The 19158-nt window shown below is 47.4% G+C and overlaps 1 protein-coding gene across 9 annotated transcripts in view; it reads right to left on the reverse strand.

Moving 5' to 3' along the window:
- The window catches only part of TANC1 (tetratricopeptide repeat, ankyrin repeat and coiled-coil containing 1), a 277351-nt gene that overhangs the window by 17476 nt on the left and 240717 nt on the right, over positions 1 to 19158 (reverse strand). For all 9 annotated transcript variants that reach the window (XR_012517747.1, XM_010329951.3, XM_074399627.1 and 6 more), the window contains 7 exons: positions 10507 to 10640; positions 8798 to 8921; positions 8305 to 8480; positions 5049 to 5181; positions 3662 to 3753; positions 1147 to 1293; positions 250 to 350 (listed from right to left, as the gene is read on the reverse strand). Coding sequence is in view for 8 of the 9 variants with exons in the window: in XM_010329951.3 (XP_010328253.1) it covers positions 250 to 350; positions 1147 to 1293; positions 3662 to 3753; positions 5049 to 5181; positions 8305 to 8480; positions 8798 to 8921; positions 10507 to 10640 (907 nt within the window). In the remaining variant the exon portion in view is untranslated. The remainder of the gene's footprint in view (positions 1 to 249; positions 351 to 1146; positions 1294 to 3661; positions 3754 to 5048; positions 5182 to 8304; positions 8481 to 8797; positions 8922 to 10506; positions 10641 to 19158) is intronic.

Consider the following 19158-nt stretch of genomic DNA (forward strand, 5'->3'; position numbering starts at 1 on the left):
TTCACCTGGGACAAGTGATGGGGAGGAGTAACTATTGAGATGTCAGGAGAAAACAGCTGTTTACCCACCACTGATAATGTCCCACTACCATGCCTCTTGGAAGCAGGTAGTAACAGTAATTCAGTATTTAAAAGGATGAGAGGCACCTGAGCAACACTTCTGCAGCAAAACCTCCCCAAATGCAACAGGCAGGTTTGATCCCTCAGGGAAAAAAGCTTCTCTAGACACAAAGATAACCACGGACAGTACCTGCTGTTTCTCTTTGCTCTTGCTCTGGCATAAAAGGCTTCATAGGACTTGGGCTTCAATTCGAGAGCCTTGGAAGCAAATTCCTCTGCCATGCCAAAGTCCTGGTGTCAACAAGAAATACAGGAGTCAGAAGCAACATGGATACATGATGATGGGAAGCCTTTCCTAGTTTTGTTCTAAAGGGTAGCAGAACCCTGAGGCACAGCCAGAAAGGGAGGAGAGAATGACAGTTGATTAATATCATTAAGAAAAGAATCCACCACAGAAAACAGTGATAGTGACAGTGCCCCAGAAGGCCAGAGGGTGGACCCTCAAACCTCAGTGGAGGGGCAGCCTCAGAAAGGAACCTAGATGCTAGGTCCATTCCAGCAGCGGGGCACAGAAGCAGGCAGCTCAACAGACTGGGGCAGGAGGATGCAGTTCAAAAAAGGTAGGAAGTACTACTGAAACAGATCTACTAGTTACAAATTGACTATGAGTGAACCACGACTGGTTACAAATGAGTTATTGGCAGACCCTCTGAGCAAACCTAACACAGAAGGCAGGCCTACAACAAGACACTAGGCTTGGGTTAGCCTCTCCTGAATCCGGGGATGGCAGTGCCGGCAGCATCACTGTTGAGAAGCTGCAGAGGAGCTGTCCACATTTGTTTCTCATCACTGAGGCCAAGGAAACGAAACCCAAGTGGATTCCTTCAACACTGTGAGGGGAGCAGAGTAGCAGTGACCAAACGATGGTCACTGATAGGAACCATTTCCCACCTGCCAGGTTTGCATCAATGTGCAAGCGAATTGGACAGGAGGGCTCAAGACTGGGTCTGGAGAAGGGCTGGGCTTCACCACTGGGGAAGGGCTCTGCTGCTGGAGGACTGGGTTGGAATAAAGGGGCACAGCTTACATTTGTTTTTCTTCGGCATCGAGACAAACTGAGATAGAGGGAAACCCTTAATTCATTGAAGGGTCTCATGTCCTCTCCGACTCCTTCTCGAGGAAACTTCCTTAAGGCATACTGGTACCTCTGGGCTGCCTCTTTCATCTTCCCTTTCTAGGATTCAAAAATCACAAACATCTGTCCTTTTTCAGAGGCTCTAAGATGAATAATCTCCCACACCCAGAACACCCTGGGAAGTTTCTTCCCCCCTGCAAGTCCATGATCATTGAAAGCATCAGAGTCAGCGTCAAGATGGGAGCTAGTTCACTAACTGGGCTGACGCACACGGGCTTCACTGTCCGCACCTGCGGCCTGTGATTCCACAGTGAGAAGGAAGCCGTTTTTACAATAAGGTGTCTGTAAACTGCTAGATTGATAACTATCAATCTTAATGAATCAGATATCTTCTGGTATGTATTTTTGAAAATTATTTCAAGAATGATCTCACATCTAAAGACATTTTAATGCTAAGTGTAATAGAAATCAGATGAAAAACTGATCCCATTCCTAGGACAAGTGGTGTCTTGTAGATAGACCTAGAGAGCTCGTTGCACAATAATAATTTTTCTTTTAAGAGGAACTAAAACATGGGCTTTAAAAAGCAGAACAGCGGCCAGGCGCGGTGGCTCAAGCCTGTAATCCCAGCACTTTGGGAGGCCGAGGCAGGTGGATCACGAGGTCGAGAGATCGAGACCATCCTGGTCAACATGGTGAAACCCCGTCTCTACTAAAAATACAAAAAACTAGCTGGGCATGGTGGCGCGTGCCTGTAATCCTAGCTACTCAGGAGGCTGAGGCAGGAGAATTGCCTGAGCCCAGGAGGTGGAGGTTGCGGTGAGCCGAGATCATGCCATTGCACTCCAGCCTGGGTAACAAGAGCGAAACTCCGTCTCAAAAAAAAAAAAAAAAAAAAAGCAGAACAGCACCACACATCATTTTCAAAGCTAAAAAATCCATTTGCTCAGTCAGTCCCATTGCACAGCGGGTATGAAGCCTGTTGAAAATGGCTTCATATTTCTGACGTAATTGCCTACCAAAATCCATATTAAAAGCACTTCAAAGCCACAACAGTACACACTCTCAACTCAATTTCAAACTGATTCCAAGTCAGGAACCCTGCTGGGTCATGTTATATTGCCTATTTGTTACTATTTTAAAAAATGAAAAGGAAAAAATCTACAACATAGCAAGTGCAGCTGCCTAACAGTAAAAAGGATTAACATGGTCATAATCTAGTTTTTCCCCAATCATCTTTTAATTCTGTCTAATCACAGAGCTGCAAAGAATAGTGACCTATGCAAATGGCCTGCATATCTATCTAAACCAGGGGCTGGCAAACCATGGCTTGGAGACCAAGTCTGCTGGCCACCTGTGTTTACAAATAAAGTTTTCTTGGGACACAGCTGTGCTCATTCGCTCTGTGTTCTCTGTGACTGCTTTTTACCCCTACAGCAGAATTGGAGAGTTGTGACAGAGGCCACACAGTCTGCAGAGCCTGAAACATTTACTGTCTGGCCTTTAAAAATAAGTTTACTGACCTCTGACCTAAACTGATGTCTTATTTGGAAAAATTTAAAGTGCAGTTTATTGATCTGTAAATCATATTTCCATTTTTGAGGGAAAATAAAAAATTAATTCAATCTCCTGAATAACTGAGGTATTACTTGAATGTATTAAGTAAAAATGTCTCTAAAAACAGTTTCAAATTCCAGACATTCGTAGATATTAAAAATCAGATAAGAAAGGCTCAGGAGATGGAGCAAGTCTTTTCTTCTGGAAATGACTGCTGGGTGTTCCCCCCCATGCCTCATCACTGTGCCTCAGTGTGGCGTTCTGAACTCAGAACATGAAAGGCTGAGAACGTCCTCTATGATGTTTGGTTGACCTAAAGGTGACTTGGCTTCATGCCATGGCTTCAGGCAGTAAGTCACCACTACAACGTCAAGGATTAGCTCAGAAATAATGGCTCTCAGACACAAACAGAGGTGTTTTCTACCTTTAAGATTCTGCTGGAAAGATATTAAGCCAACCATGGGCGTAAGGCCAGGTCAGCACCTCTTGGCATCTTTTTTTTTTTTTTTGAGACTGAGTCTTGCTCTGTTGCTGAGGCTAGAGTACAGGAGAGTGCAGTGCTGCCATCTCAGCTCACTGAAACCTCCGCCTCCTAGGTTCAAGCAATTCTCCTGCCTCAGCCTCCCAAGTGGCTGGGATTACAGGTGCCCTGGTAATTTTTGTATTTTGGGTAGAGATGGTGTTTTGCCACATTGGCCAGGTTGGTCTGGAATTCCTGGCCTCAAGTGATCCACCCACCTTGGCTTCCCAAAGTGCCGGGATTACAGGCGTGAGCCACTGGACCCAGCCACCTCTTGGTACTTCTATTACATGGATTCTGTGCAGTAGCACAGCTATGGCCATTATATACCCAATTAAGAGGGAGCTCTGAGGCAGTTTCAATGGCAAAGAAAAGGGCGCCACCACTTACTTTGTACATCACATTTCCTTCCTCCATTAATTTCTGTAAAAGTATAATCAAGATATCAGGTTTGGAAGTGGCCATCGCCCAAGCAGCATTTCCTGCAAAACAAACACGTATTCAGAGGCACTTCAGAGGCCCCAGGGAAAGGATCCCAATTCCTCCGTGGCCCCACAGATGGAGCACCAGCACAAGCCCGCTGCAAGGACTACAATGCCATGAGGGAGGGGCAGGATGCCGGTGAGGCTCAGCTGCTAATCCTTTCCCACTGACCTGGGCACTCGAATCTGTCCTTGCTATTTTACTGAAAAAAGTAATGAGAGAAACAGGCATCTGAGCAGCGAAGACCCATCCCTCCCTTCCGAGTGGAAAGTGGGAAAAATTGATTAAAGGAGGCCCCAGGATAACCTCCTCAGTTCATGCAGTGGTCACTGTGCAGGCATGTAGGCTCAGCACCAGGTCCCTGCGCTGTGCGTCACCGCGCTCTACTCCAAGATGTCTTGGCTTCTCTCTCCTACCCTACAGCTCGGCCACAACCTCTCTAACCCCTGCCTGAGCTCTTGGGACACTGTGGGAAGAGTGCTAAAGAGCACAGCCCTCGAGTCAGCCTAGGTTACCACCGCGACTACCATGTGGCAGTCCTGGGGGAAGCCATTTAGCTGCTCTGTGCCTTGGTTTTCTCATCTGTAAAATCATGGGACTGTCATGGAGAATTTCAGGGCTGTGGTGGGGACGAAGGCAGAGGGTGAAACGCTTAGATAGTTCCTGGCACTATGCACTGCTTGACAGTATTAGTGAATAGCATTTTCACCGCAATGCTCTGCCCAGAGCTGCTCCTGACCAAGGGCCCGGTATATCTAACCAAAACGGTGACCCTCCCACACTTGGAACAGTGTGTTGTGTCAAAGCCAGCCATGTGGAAAGGGCTTTCCCTACTCAGGGGTTCCCACATAATCCTCAAGTATTACTTCTTCACGGAAACTTGCTGCGGCGGCCATTTCCCCACGTAGCTGACTGGCAGCTCTAGAACAGTGGCTGAGCGTGGGCTGCTGCTCAGAATTACCTGAGGAGCTTTCAGCAGCACCGCCCGGCCCCACCCCACAGCGAGGGGCTGAGCCAATTGCTCTCAGACGTGGCTCCTGGCCATTGACACTCACCACTCCAAACTGTCCTTCAACACCAGCCTCTGCTTTCTACTCCCGCAGAAACACTGTGAGCTACTTATACACTGTGGATGATGGTGATTAAGTGAGACTGAGGTGAGACCGAGAGAGATCTGCAAACATCTGACATCTCACTTCCTAACCTGGGCACAGGGTCACTCTGTATGCTCTCTAAGCTCCTGTAGTCGGGAGCTAACCCCTCCTCCTGCTCAATGGAGGCAGTGCTCACTGACCTAATTTGGCTCCCTTTCTGAGTAGTGCCACCACTACGGACGTGTTCCGGCAGCCGATGGCTCTGTCCAAGGGCCGCATCCCACTGTGGTCCACATGCTCAATCACGGCTCCCTTCTCCACCAGGTACAGCACCTGCAGGGACAGCAGAGGCCTTAGCAGCAACTGGGGGCAGGAGTTCAGGGGCACACGTGGATTTAGGATGGGCAGTCTTAGCTTTACTCTCATTTGAAATGCCTCTGCCTAGTAAGGATCGTAGAATAGAAATGAAGTGGACACGAAACAGAGAAGAGGAGCTGCAATCCACAGCTAGACCCTTCCCTGCTGAAGAGATTTTGCTGTCAGTGATGAAAAAAGCAGGGCACGCACTGCCACAGGTGGGTGTGTGCATACATGCTCGATCTGCCTCTCACACCACTTCCCAGGCCACAGACTGGACAGTAACCTCTGCATCTCCGATGGAAGTAAGCAGCAGACTTCTAGAATGAGCTCCCACAAGTGAGCAGGCCACAGAAGTGGTGACTTTAGAAATACTCAGACCCACATGACCTGGGCACGGCAGACTGTGAAGATTGGCGGCTTGAGACCAGAAGGATCCAAGTATATAATTCTCAAAGAGATTTGAAGGAAATTGGGGAAGTAAAGATGGCAAGTTTGATACCACAGTACAAAGACTAATTTGATGTGATAAAATGGCTGTCACTTAAACAGGAAACAAGAGGAAGAACCACTGTGGCCACTCTAATTTCTCTATTTACTGGAAAAGAAGCCTGTAGCCATTTTAGATTTTCATGTGGATCTGAAAAAATATGCTTCCAGCTATTTTTTACAGGTACGTAGCTCACACCTGTAATCTCAGCACTTTGGGTGGCCAAGGCGGGTGGATCACGAGGTCAGGAGTTCAGGATCAGCCTGGCCAAGGTAGTGAAACCCCATCTCTACTAAAAACACACACACACACACACAAAAACAAATTAGCCGTGTGTGGTGGTGGGCGCCTGTAATCCCAGCTACTTGGGAGGCTGAGGCAGAAAACGGCCTGAACTTGTGAGGTAGAGGCTGCAGTGAGCTGAGATCGTGCCATTGCACTCCAGCCTGGGTGGCAGAGCTAAACTTTGTCTCTCTCTCTCTCTCTCTCACACACACACACACACACACACACACACACACACATATACACAAGGAAAAAGAAAAAGGAAAAAAAAGATATGCTTCCTATCATCCACCCCACTATTCAATGACACTAACTAGAGGGGTTACTATCTATATAAAGAACTACAACCCAACTACAAAAACCAAATAACCTCATCTTTAGAATGGGCAAAGGACTTGAATAGATTTCTACAAAGATGATAGGTGAGTGGCCAACAAGCATATGAGAAGATGTTCAACTCACACCCATTATGATGGCTACCATTAAAAAAGCAAGTATTGGCCAGGTGCAGTGGCTCATACCTGTAATCCAAGCACTTTAGGAGGCCAAGGTGGGTGGATCACCCGAGGTCAAGAGTTTGAGACCAGCCTGGCCAACATGGCGGAATCCTGTCTCTACCAAAAATACAAAAATAAGCCAGGGGCGGTGGCACGTGTCTTCCTCTAGTCACTCAGGAGGCTGAGGCAGGAGAATCGCTTGAACCCAGGAGGCAGAAGTTGCAGTGAGTTGAAATCCAGCCATTGCACTCCAGCCTGGGCGACAGAGTAAGACCCCCATCTCAAACAAACAAACAGACAAGTATTGGTGACAATGTGACTAGAGTTAACCATATCTTTTTTTTTTTTTTTGAGACCGAGTCTCATTCTGTTGCCCAGGCTGGAGTCTGGTAGTATGATCTTGGCTCACTGCAACCTCCACCTCCTGAGTTCAAGCAATTCTTGTGCCTCAGCCTCCCGAGTAGCTGGGATTATAGGCGCCCGTCACCATGCCTGGCTAATTTTTGTATTTTTAGTAGAGACAGAGTTTCACCATGTTGGTCAGGCTGGTCCCAAACTCCTGACCTCAAGTGACCTGCCCGCTTTGGCCTCCTAAAGTGCTGGGATTACAGGTGTGGGCCACCATGCCTGGCCAATAACGTAATGCTTATTTCAAAATAGCTAAAAGAGATCCTAAATGCTCTCACCGAAAAGAAATAATATTTGAGGGATGGATACATTAATTAGCCTGATTTGATCATTCCACAATGTATACTTGTATCAAAACATCACATTGTGCCCCAAAAATACACACAATCATTTGCCAATTAAAAATAAAACAAAACTTTGGCTGGGCATGGTGGCTCATGCCTGTAATCCTAACACTTCTAGAAGGCAAGGTGGGAAGATCACTTGAGCCCAGCAGTTCGAGCCCAGCAGTTCGAGACCAGCCTGGGCAACATGGCAAAACCTCATCTCTATAAAAAATTAGCCAGGTGTGGTGGTACATGCCTATAATCCCAGCTACTCAGGAGGCTGAGGAGGGAGGATCTCTTGAGATCAGGAGAGCAAAACTGTAGTGATCATGCCACTGCACTCCAGCCTGGGTGACAGAGTAAGACTCTGCCTCCAAAATTAGTAATAGGCCAAGTACAATGGCTCATGCCTGTAATCTCAGCACTTTGGGAGGCCAAGGCAGGAGGATCACGAGGTCAGGAGTTCGAGACTAGCCTGACCAACATAGTGAAACCCCGTCTCTCATAAAAATACAAAAATTACCTGGGCGTGGTGATGCATGCCTGTAATCCCAGCTACTTGGGAGGCTGAGGCAGGAGAATTGCTTGAACCTTGGAGGCAGAGGTTGTGGTGAGCTGAGATCGCACCACAGCACTCCAGTCTGGGCAAGAGAGCAAGACTTAATCTCAGAAAAATAACAGATTAAAAACTAAACAATGTAGAAAAAAAAACAGGTAGTCATTTGATTGGTCACTTACCATATATAAAAGTAGTTTCTAAATGATCTATGCAAAAGTTTTATTTATATGGATGACTGAGAAAGCCACATACGCACATGTGTACACATTCACTTATATGTCTGTTGTATGTGCTGTTTGTAAGCAGTATTTTTAAACTTTTACAATTTGACTAAAATCTTAAGTTCTCAAATAGATTGCATGTCACAGAATTAGAGAAAAATGAAAAATCCCTGACAACACACACACACACACACACACACACACACACACACAGATGACACTGAGACACAACCTCATGCAGACCCTGGAGCTGTTCAGTTGCTGGGGTTTCTTTCCAATGCAGGTGGAGGGAGGGACACCTGCTGGTACTCACAGTCTCAGCATCACCATAGAAGGCGGCCAGGTCCAGGGGTGTGCGGCCATTCTTGTCTGTCTGGTCTATCGCAGCTCCTTCTTCAACCAGATACTGGACCACTGCCCTGTGACCTTTCAAACAAGCCCAGCTTAATGCTGACAGACCCTCTTTGTCTAGAGAAGAAAGGACGGCACCTGAAAGGAAAGCGCATTCACAGAATGTGAACCGTATGAGATGACAAAGCCAGAAAGCAAACTGCAGAACACCTGGCCAGAACCAAGTGTCAGTTAAGCCCTGTGAAGGCTGACACCGGCCAAATGGGCTGGCAGAATGGTCACTGCTGCTGAAGGGGAATACTGGGTGTGTGGCTGTGTTGCCTATTCTCTCTACGGTGTGTGTTAGAAAATTTCCATAACAGAAAATGAATTTGAATCAGAAGGCACTGGATGGTTCTGCTAAACTTCTCTCTGTGTCTGTCCAAAAGAAACCTTTGAGGGCATCACGCTGCTACCTTTTGAAAGCAGGAATTCCACGGTGTTCAAGTGCCCTTCACAAGCAGCCACCATGAGGGGCGTCCGGCCTTGCTTGTCACTTAGGTTCACATCACAGCCGCGTTCCAACAGCAGTCTAACAATCTGGAAGAGACACTCGGAATTACCATCCTTCTGCTGCCATTTTCAATCACACCTGCTATACCCAGACAGGTTTTTTGACCTTTAAAAGTAGTCAAACGACTTCCCTTTAAAAATCCCTAAGTTGTGTGAACCATGGGGGCTGGAAAAGCTTTCCACTGTATTCCTTTGAACAGAGTCTTTTCCAAAATACATGCTTTTATCAGGCCCAATTCATTGCTGTTTCTGCTAAACATACACATACCAGACAGAAGTGGTAATCTGTGGGAGGACGGATGCCAATCACAATCCACAAGGACAAGAGAGCCGCAGGGAGGTGGGAGAATGAAGCACAACTCAGGGGGCTGAGCAGTGATCATGGGGTCCCCCACAGGCACTGAAGACAACTAAGTACCTACAGTGGAGTGCTGGGCAGGAGGAGGGCACAGAAAGAAGCTCACCCACCACGCACCCAAGCCACAGACTTTCCTAGGATGCAGCGTTGGTGGATGGAATGCCTTTCGGGGAAAGCAACTTTTAGCAAAGCTCCCTGAAGGAGATTTTCAGCCTTAGAAATATGCCTTTCAACTGTGCATGGTCATAAGGCTGGGGAAAGAGAAACTAGAAAACCAGGCAGGGGTCTCCCATAAACCCCATTCCAGTGGGAACTGCTTCACCCATAGCTTGGCGAAAGCTTTCCCCAGAGCATCGCTTGTTACATTGCCACAGCAACAGGAGGTGACACATTCCCACTGCCTTCTTGCTCTTTATCCACTAACAAATGCTTTCCAAACTTCTCCGTGGCTTAGGAAACAGTGGGGCAAGGAGAGTATTAGCCAGAGCATCAGGCCGAAGCAGTGAGGGTGACAGGGAACAGATGGTACAAACCAAGCTCTTAGGAATAGAAAGGAGAGAAGAATACTGGCAGGAAGCACTCATAGCTCCTACCAAACGAGGTAGCAGGCATGGGCAGAGACACAATTCCATGACCAAAACTTTGGTCTAGAAAATTCTTCTTTGTAATGTTCATAATATCCTTTGTGTTCGTAGTGTATGTGTAACCTGGTGCTAGGCGTGGGGTAGGAATGCGGTCATTGTTTACGAAATGAAGAAACAAGTATTCCCTGCCCCCTTGAATAAACCACAACAATGGAAAACAAACCAGCGTGGATCAGCGCAGGACCACAGGGAAACATTTCCTTTTCCAAAGAGCATAACAGAACTGCTCTTCTTCCAAGTATGTTGGACAAATACATCACAAAACAACAACAGCAACAACAACAGCAGCAGCAACAACAACAGCAACAACACATATATGAGCGCAAGTCTCCTGTTACCACCGTGAGTCCACCTACTCCACTGCCTCCAGTGGCTGTGTCTCTGACCTGGATAGCTCAGCCTTGAGCAGCCTTGCTCCCCAGCCTGTGTGGCTGACTGTGTTATCCTGTCAAATGTGTGCCTCTATCAAGCAGTCCCGATGGCACAGCAGAAGCCAAGGATGGGGAACAGACAGGCTCAGGGAAGCTGCATGTGGTCTCATGGGAGCTGGGCAGTAGTAAATTCCATCCCCACTCATAGCTTCTGAAGCATTCAGGGTCCCCCTGGGTACCTGCCAATGCCCCTGACGTGCTGCACAGAACAAAGGTGGGACTCCTCTCCTGTTTGTCCGTGACACAGCAGCTCCATGCCCCAGCAGCAGCTCACAGATCTCCAGCTTCCCTCTTCCTGCAGCAGCAGTCAGGGCTAAAGGAAAATCACATCTGTTAGTGGGTGGTGTAGCACAGATGGCCAGAAATTCTTTGACAGTCCTCCCTCCCAGTAGGAGGTGGGGGTCTATGTGTCCTCCCCACCCCGAACCTGCAGGGGCTCTGTGACAGCTTTGACCAACAGAACACAGCAAAACCAATTGTGTGCAAGTGTCAAGGCCCAAGTCCTAAGAAACAGGTTTCTTATAGTTCCTTGAACACTCTTTCTTGGAGCCCGGATGCCATGTTGAGAGGAAGCCCAAGCAGTTCCATGGCAAGACCCCCAGAGAGAAGAACTGAGGCCTAGGCATGGCTGCCAGTTCCAGATGGGCTCCCATCAGATAACCAGCACCAGCCGTCAAGCCACATGCATGTGCTATCCTGGAAGGGGATCCCCTTTACCTGGGTCAAGCTTTACCTAGGTCAAGCTGCCCTGGTACCATGTGAGCAGAAATGAGCCATCCCCACAATGCCCAGCCCAAATTGTAGATTCAGAAGTAGTTAAGTTTTGTTTTTGTTTTTCACAAGAAGAGATAACCAGAATACAGTGCAACACAAACAAAGGTTGGTATTATTGCCCAGTTGGCCTCTTACCCTACAATCACAAAATTTCATTCAACAAGAATAATCACTGAGGCAGTCTAGAGTGCAAGTCACTCCTCCCTTGTTAAAGAATCTCTAATAAGTCAAGATTCATGGTTAAGAAAGTCAAGAAAGAACTCCTGCCAGCAGGGGTGTGTGAATGAATGAATGAATGAATGAATGAATAAGTAAGGAAGTCAAGAAAGAAAAAAGCAGCTCCCACTGTAGAGGGCCTGAGTGAACATGTTGGCCCATTGTCGTGGCAGTGCTGTGGGAAATCAGCTAAGGATGAAAGAAAATGGCATGCAGGGAGAGAGGACAACAAGGCAGGGTACTCATAACACCCTCCCATCAGCCTGGGCCTCCCACTCTCGGATTCTTAATTTGGGGGTGATAAACGGGGTGTAGTTCGAAGAGTTGCTTCTGCTCATCATGGGAATCACTGTCTAGAGAGGAGGATGGAGGAGGTGGCAGAAACAACCCCAGGCCAGGACGATCAGCTCTTCAGTGGGACCAGAGGCCAGGAAGGGGCTGAGTGGCAAGGATGGCTGCTCCTCTGGATGGAGGGAGATGGAGTGTGGCACCCTGGCTCTATTCCCAGTATGTGCCTGGGACAACTCTGTTTCTAAATACAACCTCAAGCTATACATTTCCAGGTTCCAGAATAGGGAAGTGTTCTTACAAGTCAGGCAGACAGACCTTCCAGACTGAAAATGGGCAACACAGGAACAGGCCTTCAAAAGGTATGGTCCACACTCCAGGGAGCCTATGCAAAGCACCTAGCCTCGTCAGTAACGAGAAATGGATGCAGAACAACAGGAAAGCTCACACTCTGCTAGTGGAAGGGTGCATGGCAGCTGCTCTGGAAAACAGGCTGACATGATGAGTAAGTTGAAGACAGGTGTATCCCCCCACTCGGCAACCCACCTGCAGAGTTGCGCCCTGCAGGCACTCTCAGGGTACACCAGAAATATGTGCAAAAATGCTCACAGCACCCCAGGCTGCAAGTAACCCAAACAACCATCATCATCATCATCAACAGCAGCAGGCTTCGAGAAAGTGGCACAGTCAATCAGCTGAACACTACACATCTAACAAATAAACAACACGCAGCTAAACGTGACTAAGTCTGTCTCACAAACTTAACAAGGATTCAAAGAAACCAAACCTAAAAGAAAACACATGGAAGACATTGTTCATGCACAGTTCAAAAGCAGAGTGCTGCAACAGTCATCTCTGCAGAGGGTCACCTGTGGGCTTCCGGTTAGCAAGGGCAGGACCTGGCTTGCCTGCTGAACATCTAATCCCAGGTCTCAGAGCTAAGCCCACCGGAGCCATGGGCTCAGGGTTGCTGGTGTCACATGCACCTCTTGGTGTGCCTGTCCTCTATGACACCCCTCGGCAGCTAACAGATGCCTGCTTCTTCTGGTGCCTATGATAAAGCCTGGGGAAGCTGGGAGTCTGTTACTGATCTGTGACCTCCTCTGGTCACACCAGCAGCATGGCCATGGTTTAACCTCCAGGAGCCATATACATAAAAGGCAGCAAACCTGTTATCTCCCTGCAACAAACTGTAGCTCCCTCAGAACAGTCTCTACAGACTGTCCTTAGGGCCACAGTGCAGTGTGGCTGGCAACCTCATCTCTTCACATGTCACAGAGAGGTAGCCACATCTCCCAAGGATCGCCTGAGCTCGTATCCAATCCAGGGCCTTGTCACCAGAAAGTGAGGGAGTGTGGGCAGCAGGCAGTCCTGGTCTTGTGGACCTAAGGATATAAAGGTCAGGCCCAGGGTGACTATGGGGAAAGGATCCCCTTCTCCATCCTTCCAGAAGTGCAAGGCAGCTCTCACTTTGCTTCTGGTCCTCAGTCAGTGTGGACCTCAGCAGTGAGGAGACCTTCTTCAGTGGCCTCTTCACAGATCAGCCCCTCGTATGAGTTTACACAGCAGCCCAGGGATTCCAGGACCAGTCTGTAGGCCTGGCCGATTCTGAATGTCCCGCGTCCTATTCCTCACCACTCAGATGACAGCCTGTTTCTTTTCAGAAAGGAGGTCACTACATTTCTCCAGAAAAATATGTTTAAAGGGCTCTGTCCTGATGGATGCCCTCAAGCCTCTTGATCTATGTTTGCAGCAGACAGCACTAAAGCGGTGGGGGACCAGAAGAGGTCACAGGTCAGGAGCTGACTCCCAGCTCCCCAGGCCTTATCTGGACACCAGAGGGAGCAGGCATCTGCCAGCTGTCAGGATGCTCCAATATTTTTCCACGAGGCACAGCAACTTCAGTTCTCTGCGGTAGACCAGTCTTTTGTGTGTACTGGGACATGGTCCCTTGCAGCTCTCCAAGGAGGTAGCTGGTAAACCCAGCCAAGGGCCTCATGAGAAGTCAGTGCTGGCACCAACATGTGTTCAGTGAGTCATCGTAGCAGAGGGCACAGGGGGCCTGTGCACCATGGCTCTCAGAAGGTGAGGGACTGCTCAGCTCTGGAGTCCCGAGGTCCAGAATGTAACAAAGGACAACACAACTGAAGACATGGTCTTGTCCCAGTTGCTACGTGTGACATTGGCAAATCCTCAAGGTCTGTGAGCCTCAGTTTCCCCATGCAGAAAGCTAAGGAGTTGAGCCTGACCAGAGTAATGAAAAGGCCAAAGTTCCGCAAATACTTAGTTCTAATTTTGGTTTTTAAATTTAACTTATTTAAAATTTTGTAATAAACTCAATACCCTCCGCCACCACCACAGTTGCTGTTACTGACTTTTTTTTTTTTTTTTTGAAACAGGATCTCACTCTGTCACCCGGGCTGGAGTGTAGTGGTGCAATCTCGGTTCACGGCAACGTCCACCTCCTGGGTTCAAGCGATTCTCCTGCCTCAGCCTCCCGAGTAGCCGGGATTACAGGTGCGAGCCACCATGCCCAGCTAATTTTTATTTATTTATAGACAGACACACACAGACACAGACACACACACACACATATACACACACACATTTTGGAGACTAAATTTTGCTCTATCACCCAGGCTGGAGTGCAGTGGTGGGATCTTGGCTCACTGCAACTTCTGCCTCCCAGGTTCAAGCAATTCTCCTGCCTTAGCCTTCCAAGTAGCTGAAATTATAGGCATGTGTGACCATGCCCAGCTAATCTTTGTATTTTTGGTAGAGACAGGCTTTCACCACGTTGGCCAGGCTGGTCTCGAACTCCTGACCTCAGGTGAACCACCTGCCTTGGCCTCCCAAAGTGCTGGGATTACAGGAGTGAGCCACCAAGCCCGGCCTAATTTTTATATTTTTATTTGAGACAGGGTTTCACTATGTTGGCCAGGCTGGTCTGGAACTCCTGACCTCAGGTGATCTGCCCACCTCAGCCTCCCAAAATCCTGGGATTATAGGTGTGTGCCACCGTGCCTGGCTGCTGTTACTAAATTTAATACCTTGGGGCCCAGCGTGTTACTGTGGATGCCCAAAGTAACTTATCACTGGGCAGTCTTCATAATAGTGTTTTTCCTGTCATCTATCTAGTCAGATAATTTCTTAGCTACAGGAAGAGCTGTTCTTAACAATTGCCATCTGCATCACTGATCTGGATGAAAGTGGATTCTCTCAAGACAGCGCAACCAGAACAAAACATCAAAGGGCAGGGATACTACAGCTGATCTGGACTGTAGGTACCATTCATATCTATGTTATGCAAACAGGCCCACTGCCATTACTGAGGAGACATTTAAACTTAATCTCAGTGCATTGTGACATGGTAAATGCCCCATAAACTGCATACCTCGGCTGTCTGTTGAAACTGCTCTCTGTAACCCTAATGTGACAGGCAAGCAGTCCAAACCAACACCATTTTGGCCCCTGCACCATTTTAAGACTTGTATTAAGTAACTAAGGTCTGTAATTTCCACCCTACCCAGACAATGTGTAAACTAATGCTTATCTTGACTTCTGTGAACCACTTAAGTAACAATCGGAATGTCCAAAGTCCCCTGGCCCTCAGAATGTCCAAAGCCCCTCACCCCCACCCCCACCCAGGAGATAGTTAACGAGCATAAAAGGTCTTGACATCCTCCTTTCAGGGCCAAGAGTTAGAGAGAAGAGTCCTCCGTGGCCGCCAGCAATAAAGACCCTGTAATTTAGCCTAGTCTTTGTCTCAGTGGTGATTTCTCACACTCAGTTACAACACATCGGTATGTAAAACTGAGATAAATACCATTCTGTTAATACCATTCTGTTAATGGTATTTATCTCAGTTTTACATACTGATCCACTGAGACGGTGGGGCTGGGGCTGCGGGCGGAGGGGTGGGGGTCCCATACATAAAATGTTTGGAAATCAGCGTCCAAGGTAATTCTATCTGTACTCTGAGAATCTACACAAACCAGTTCTGGTTCCTGCTGTCTTGGGAATCCCAGCTATAGTCTCCTCCTACCATAGCGTTAATGATTCCTACTAACATAAGACTTGGGTACTTTTATATTTTAAGACAGCAGAATATGCCACCCCAAATATGCCTTTTTGCATAAAGATCTTGAGCTGATTATTTTGAGAGACTGCAGACACAGGAGATATTCCAAAATCAGAGCAGAAATTATTCTCTTGTAAGACAAATTTCTGTCTATAAAGGAAAATCTCCATTTGGAAGAATGTCTTCTTTTCTATACCAAGAAGAGAAGGACAAGTACATCACTAGAGACTTCTATCAACGGAGAATCTGGCTCCGAAACCTTACCCTTGTTAACTGCTTTTCTTGGGTACCTCCCCATAACTGGCCTTCCCCACACCACTTATCTTTGTTTCAGGGGCTGATGGTTTTTAAGCCTACAATCTAAGCCACCTCTTGGACACTGACTCATTTCTCCGGGTATCTCCCACGAATACTAGAGGAGATATACCGGCTATTCAACTTCTGTTTGTTTTCCTTGTGTTCATCTGTCTTTCATTGCTGCAGTCTGTTCCAAGAACTGTGAAGGGTAGGGATAAAGTGAGTTCTTCCTCCCCTACATATACATTATCTGGATTGATCTGATCATGATCCTGAATACGTGTGATTCTTGTGCTAGAAGGTGTGGGTATTAAGCCACTACCTGGATCTGCTGCTGCTCTGCCATTTTCCTCCAGGCAAGGAACAACTCCTCTTCCTCCTCTCCCCAGTTGTAACTGACCAGAAGGAATGAATCAAAACAGACACAGGGGCTCCAGGGAGAGGCAGGGCCCAGGTAAATGCAGGACTCCATGCAAAGGAACAGACATACAACTCTTGCACTTGATGAGATCGGAAGCAGCCGATCCACCACAGCATTCTGTTCTTTTATTTCGTAAACATGTTTCATCTCCATTTAAAGGCAGGGCCTTTAAATCAGGATTTCTGTTGCAGCTGCTACTGAATTTTTGCAACAGCAGCACATCAGAAATGACAGTCCAGCACTAAAAATAGGGACTTGTGTTTCACAGAGGCGTCAGAGAAGCCACGAGTAGAAGCAACTGACAAGGGGCAAGCACGCCACCCCAGGCATGGCAGCTGGATTGGACCCTGTCCTCCTTTCCTTCACAACCCTTGCTATGCATTTGGTGACTTCCTCTTGAGGCAATTAAAATTACCTGTAAGCACAGGTAGACTTTGCTCAGGCTTAAAAACGATCACCTTCTACACACAAATTCTTGAGGAGGCTCTTGTTTACAAAGGATGCAGACAGACAACTAGATCTGTGTTTTCCTTTTTCTATGCAGATTTGAATATTCTGGGGCCATCACTGCAAACTCCTGAGGCTCAGGAGTATCTCAAGTTTAAGCAGCCACTGGGACTTAACGGATACCATATACGGCAACAGGAGAGACTGAAGAATAGCCAGCCACACGCTGAAGCAAACAGAACCACAGCTAAACTATGCTCAGGAATTCCAGCTATTCTGCTGCAAAGGCAGACAGACCTCTGGTGCCGCCCAGCAGGCTCCAGGATTAATGCAATCTGCCTGACCAGAAGGAGAAGAGAGCAGCGGAGAGGGCAGGAGAAGAGGATGCCCTGCGATGGGCAGTACCTTGCCTTCTGGCAATAAAATACAAAGATGAAGGAGAAAAAATACTTAGTATGAAATGGGAGCTCCAAAATCAACACGAACAGATGGCACTTTTTAGGACTCAAATTGGACACAATTTCTTCTAGTTGCAAAATCCTTAACAAGATGGCATTTGTAAATTAGATTCCCATGAAAGCACATATTCTCTGATGATTTGAATAATTTCACCTCAGCAACACTGTCCTGTCTTGAGAATGCAAGTAGGTTTGTAAATGGCAGACATTCATTTTAAGAACAACCTGAATGACAACAATCTGAATGTATTGGAAATAGCATTGAGATAGAGCACCATAAAATGGATGGTTTGCAGGAATCTTTTACATATTAAAATTCTCCAAGAAAAGATTTGATTTGCAAAAACTCGACTGTCAACTTGCCAGGGACACAGTCATTCCACAAACAGGGCCATTCATAAAATTTTATAACAGATCTGTCACTCAAATTCACAGGATGTGCTACTCAGGCTCAGGATGGCTTGGCTTTTAGTTCACAACAATGGGTCCACATTCCCACCTACATTTGCTTTTGGACCCAACTTGGGGGTTTGGAGAGAAGGGCAGCAGGGTCAGTGCACACAGAGACAGCTCCCTGCTGGGCAGACTATGACCTTTCCATACATTATCCACAGATGTATGAAAACCATTCTCCAAGCTGGAGCCGAGTACCTCCGGAGAACAGCTTGTACCTGCGGAACCCACTTCCTGCTGGCTGAGAGGGTGCTGCGGGCAGTGCAGGGTGGCTGGGCTCTGCTGGCATACTTGTGTTCATGTATGCAATTTACTTCCTTTTATCTCAGCCTCTCCCATATTTTATAAAAATGAGTGGAAAATGAAAAAAATGAAAGTGTCATCATTAATTGAAAGCAGCAGCAGGGTTCTCATAAATGTCATCTAACTGCAGCCAACGTGAGAACCGTGAGAAGCGATGAAGGCAGTGATGCCTGACCCTCAGCTGCAGGCCCAATGGCCACACCCTGCTCAACTGCAAAGGCAGAGACCACTAGGAAAGAGTGTGCCTGAAACACTGCACATTTCTGAGCTACTTTATCTCAATGATAAAATGTAATGAGGGGGCCGGGCACGGTGGCTCAAGCCTGTAATCCCAGCACTTTGGGAGGCCGAGGCGGGTGGATCACGAGGTCAAGAGATCGAGACCATCCCGGTCAACATTGTGAAACCCCGTCTCTACTAAAAATACAAAAAAAAATTAGCTGGGCATGGTGGTGCATGCCTGTAATCCCAGCTACTCAGGAGGCCGAGGCAGGAGAATTGCCTGAACCCAGGAGGCGGCGGTTGCGGTGAGCCGAGATCGCGCCATTGCACTCCAGACTGAGTAACAAGAGTGAAACTCCGTCTCAAAAAAAAAAAAAAAAAAAAAAATGTAATGAGGGATTTTATGATTTTTTTTTTTTTTTTTAACTCTAGGAATGACTCCCCATCCGCCTTTGTAACTGACTCTAAGTGGCTACATGGAGGCTGACCAGCCAGGCTTGCTTTGCTGCCACTGGGAGCTTGATTGTCACACTGAGGGCTTCGGGGAAGCTGGCCCCCAAGTCCTCTGGCTGAAAGCAGCAATCCCTCCCCAAAAAGCCAGGCAGTGTGCCTCCCCCTACCTTCTAGAAATAGGATTAAGTTAACAGAAGCCAAATTTCACAGTCTTGCTTTGTTCTTTGTTAGGCATTTCCTCTTGTCTCTAAGGGAGGGGAGGGCTTCCATTAGACAGAAGAACATACTTTCCAAGATCTATAAATTCTTCACTGCTATAAAGACCAGGCAGTTATCTAACCTAATCCTCAACAATGTAAAGGATAAAATGAAATGTAATCAAGATCTAGAAAACTGTTCTTGCACTGGGAGACAAATG

The sequence above is a fragment of the Saimiri boliviensis genome, chromosome 5, assembly GCF_048565385.1.
Source record: "Saimiri boliviensis isolate mSaiBol1 chromosome 5, mSaiBol1.pri, whole genome shotgun sequence".
Taxonomy (NCBI): Eukaryota; Metazoa; Chordata; class Mammalia; order Primates; family Cebidae; genus Saimiri; species Saimiri boliviensis.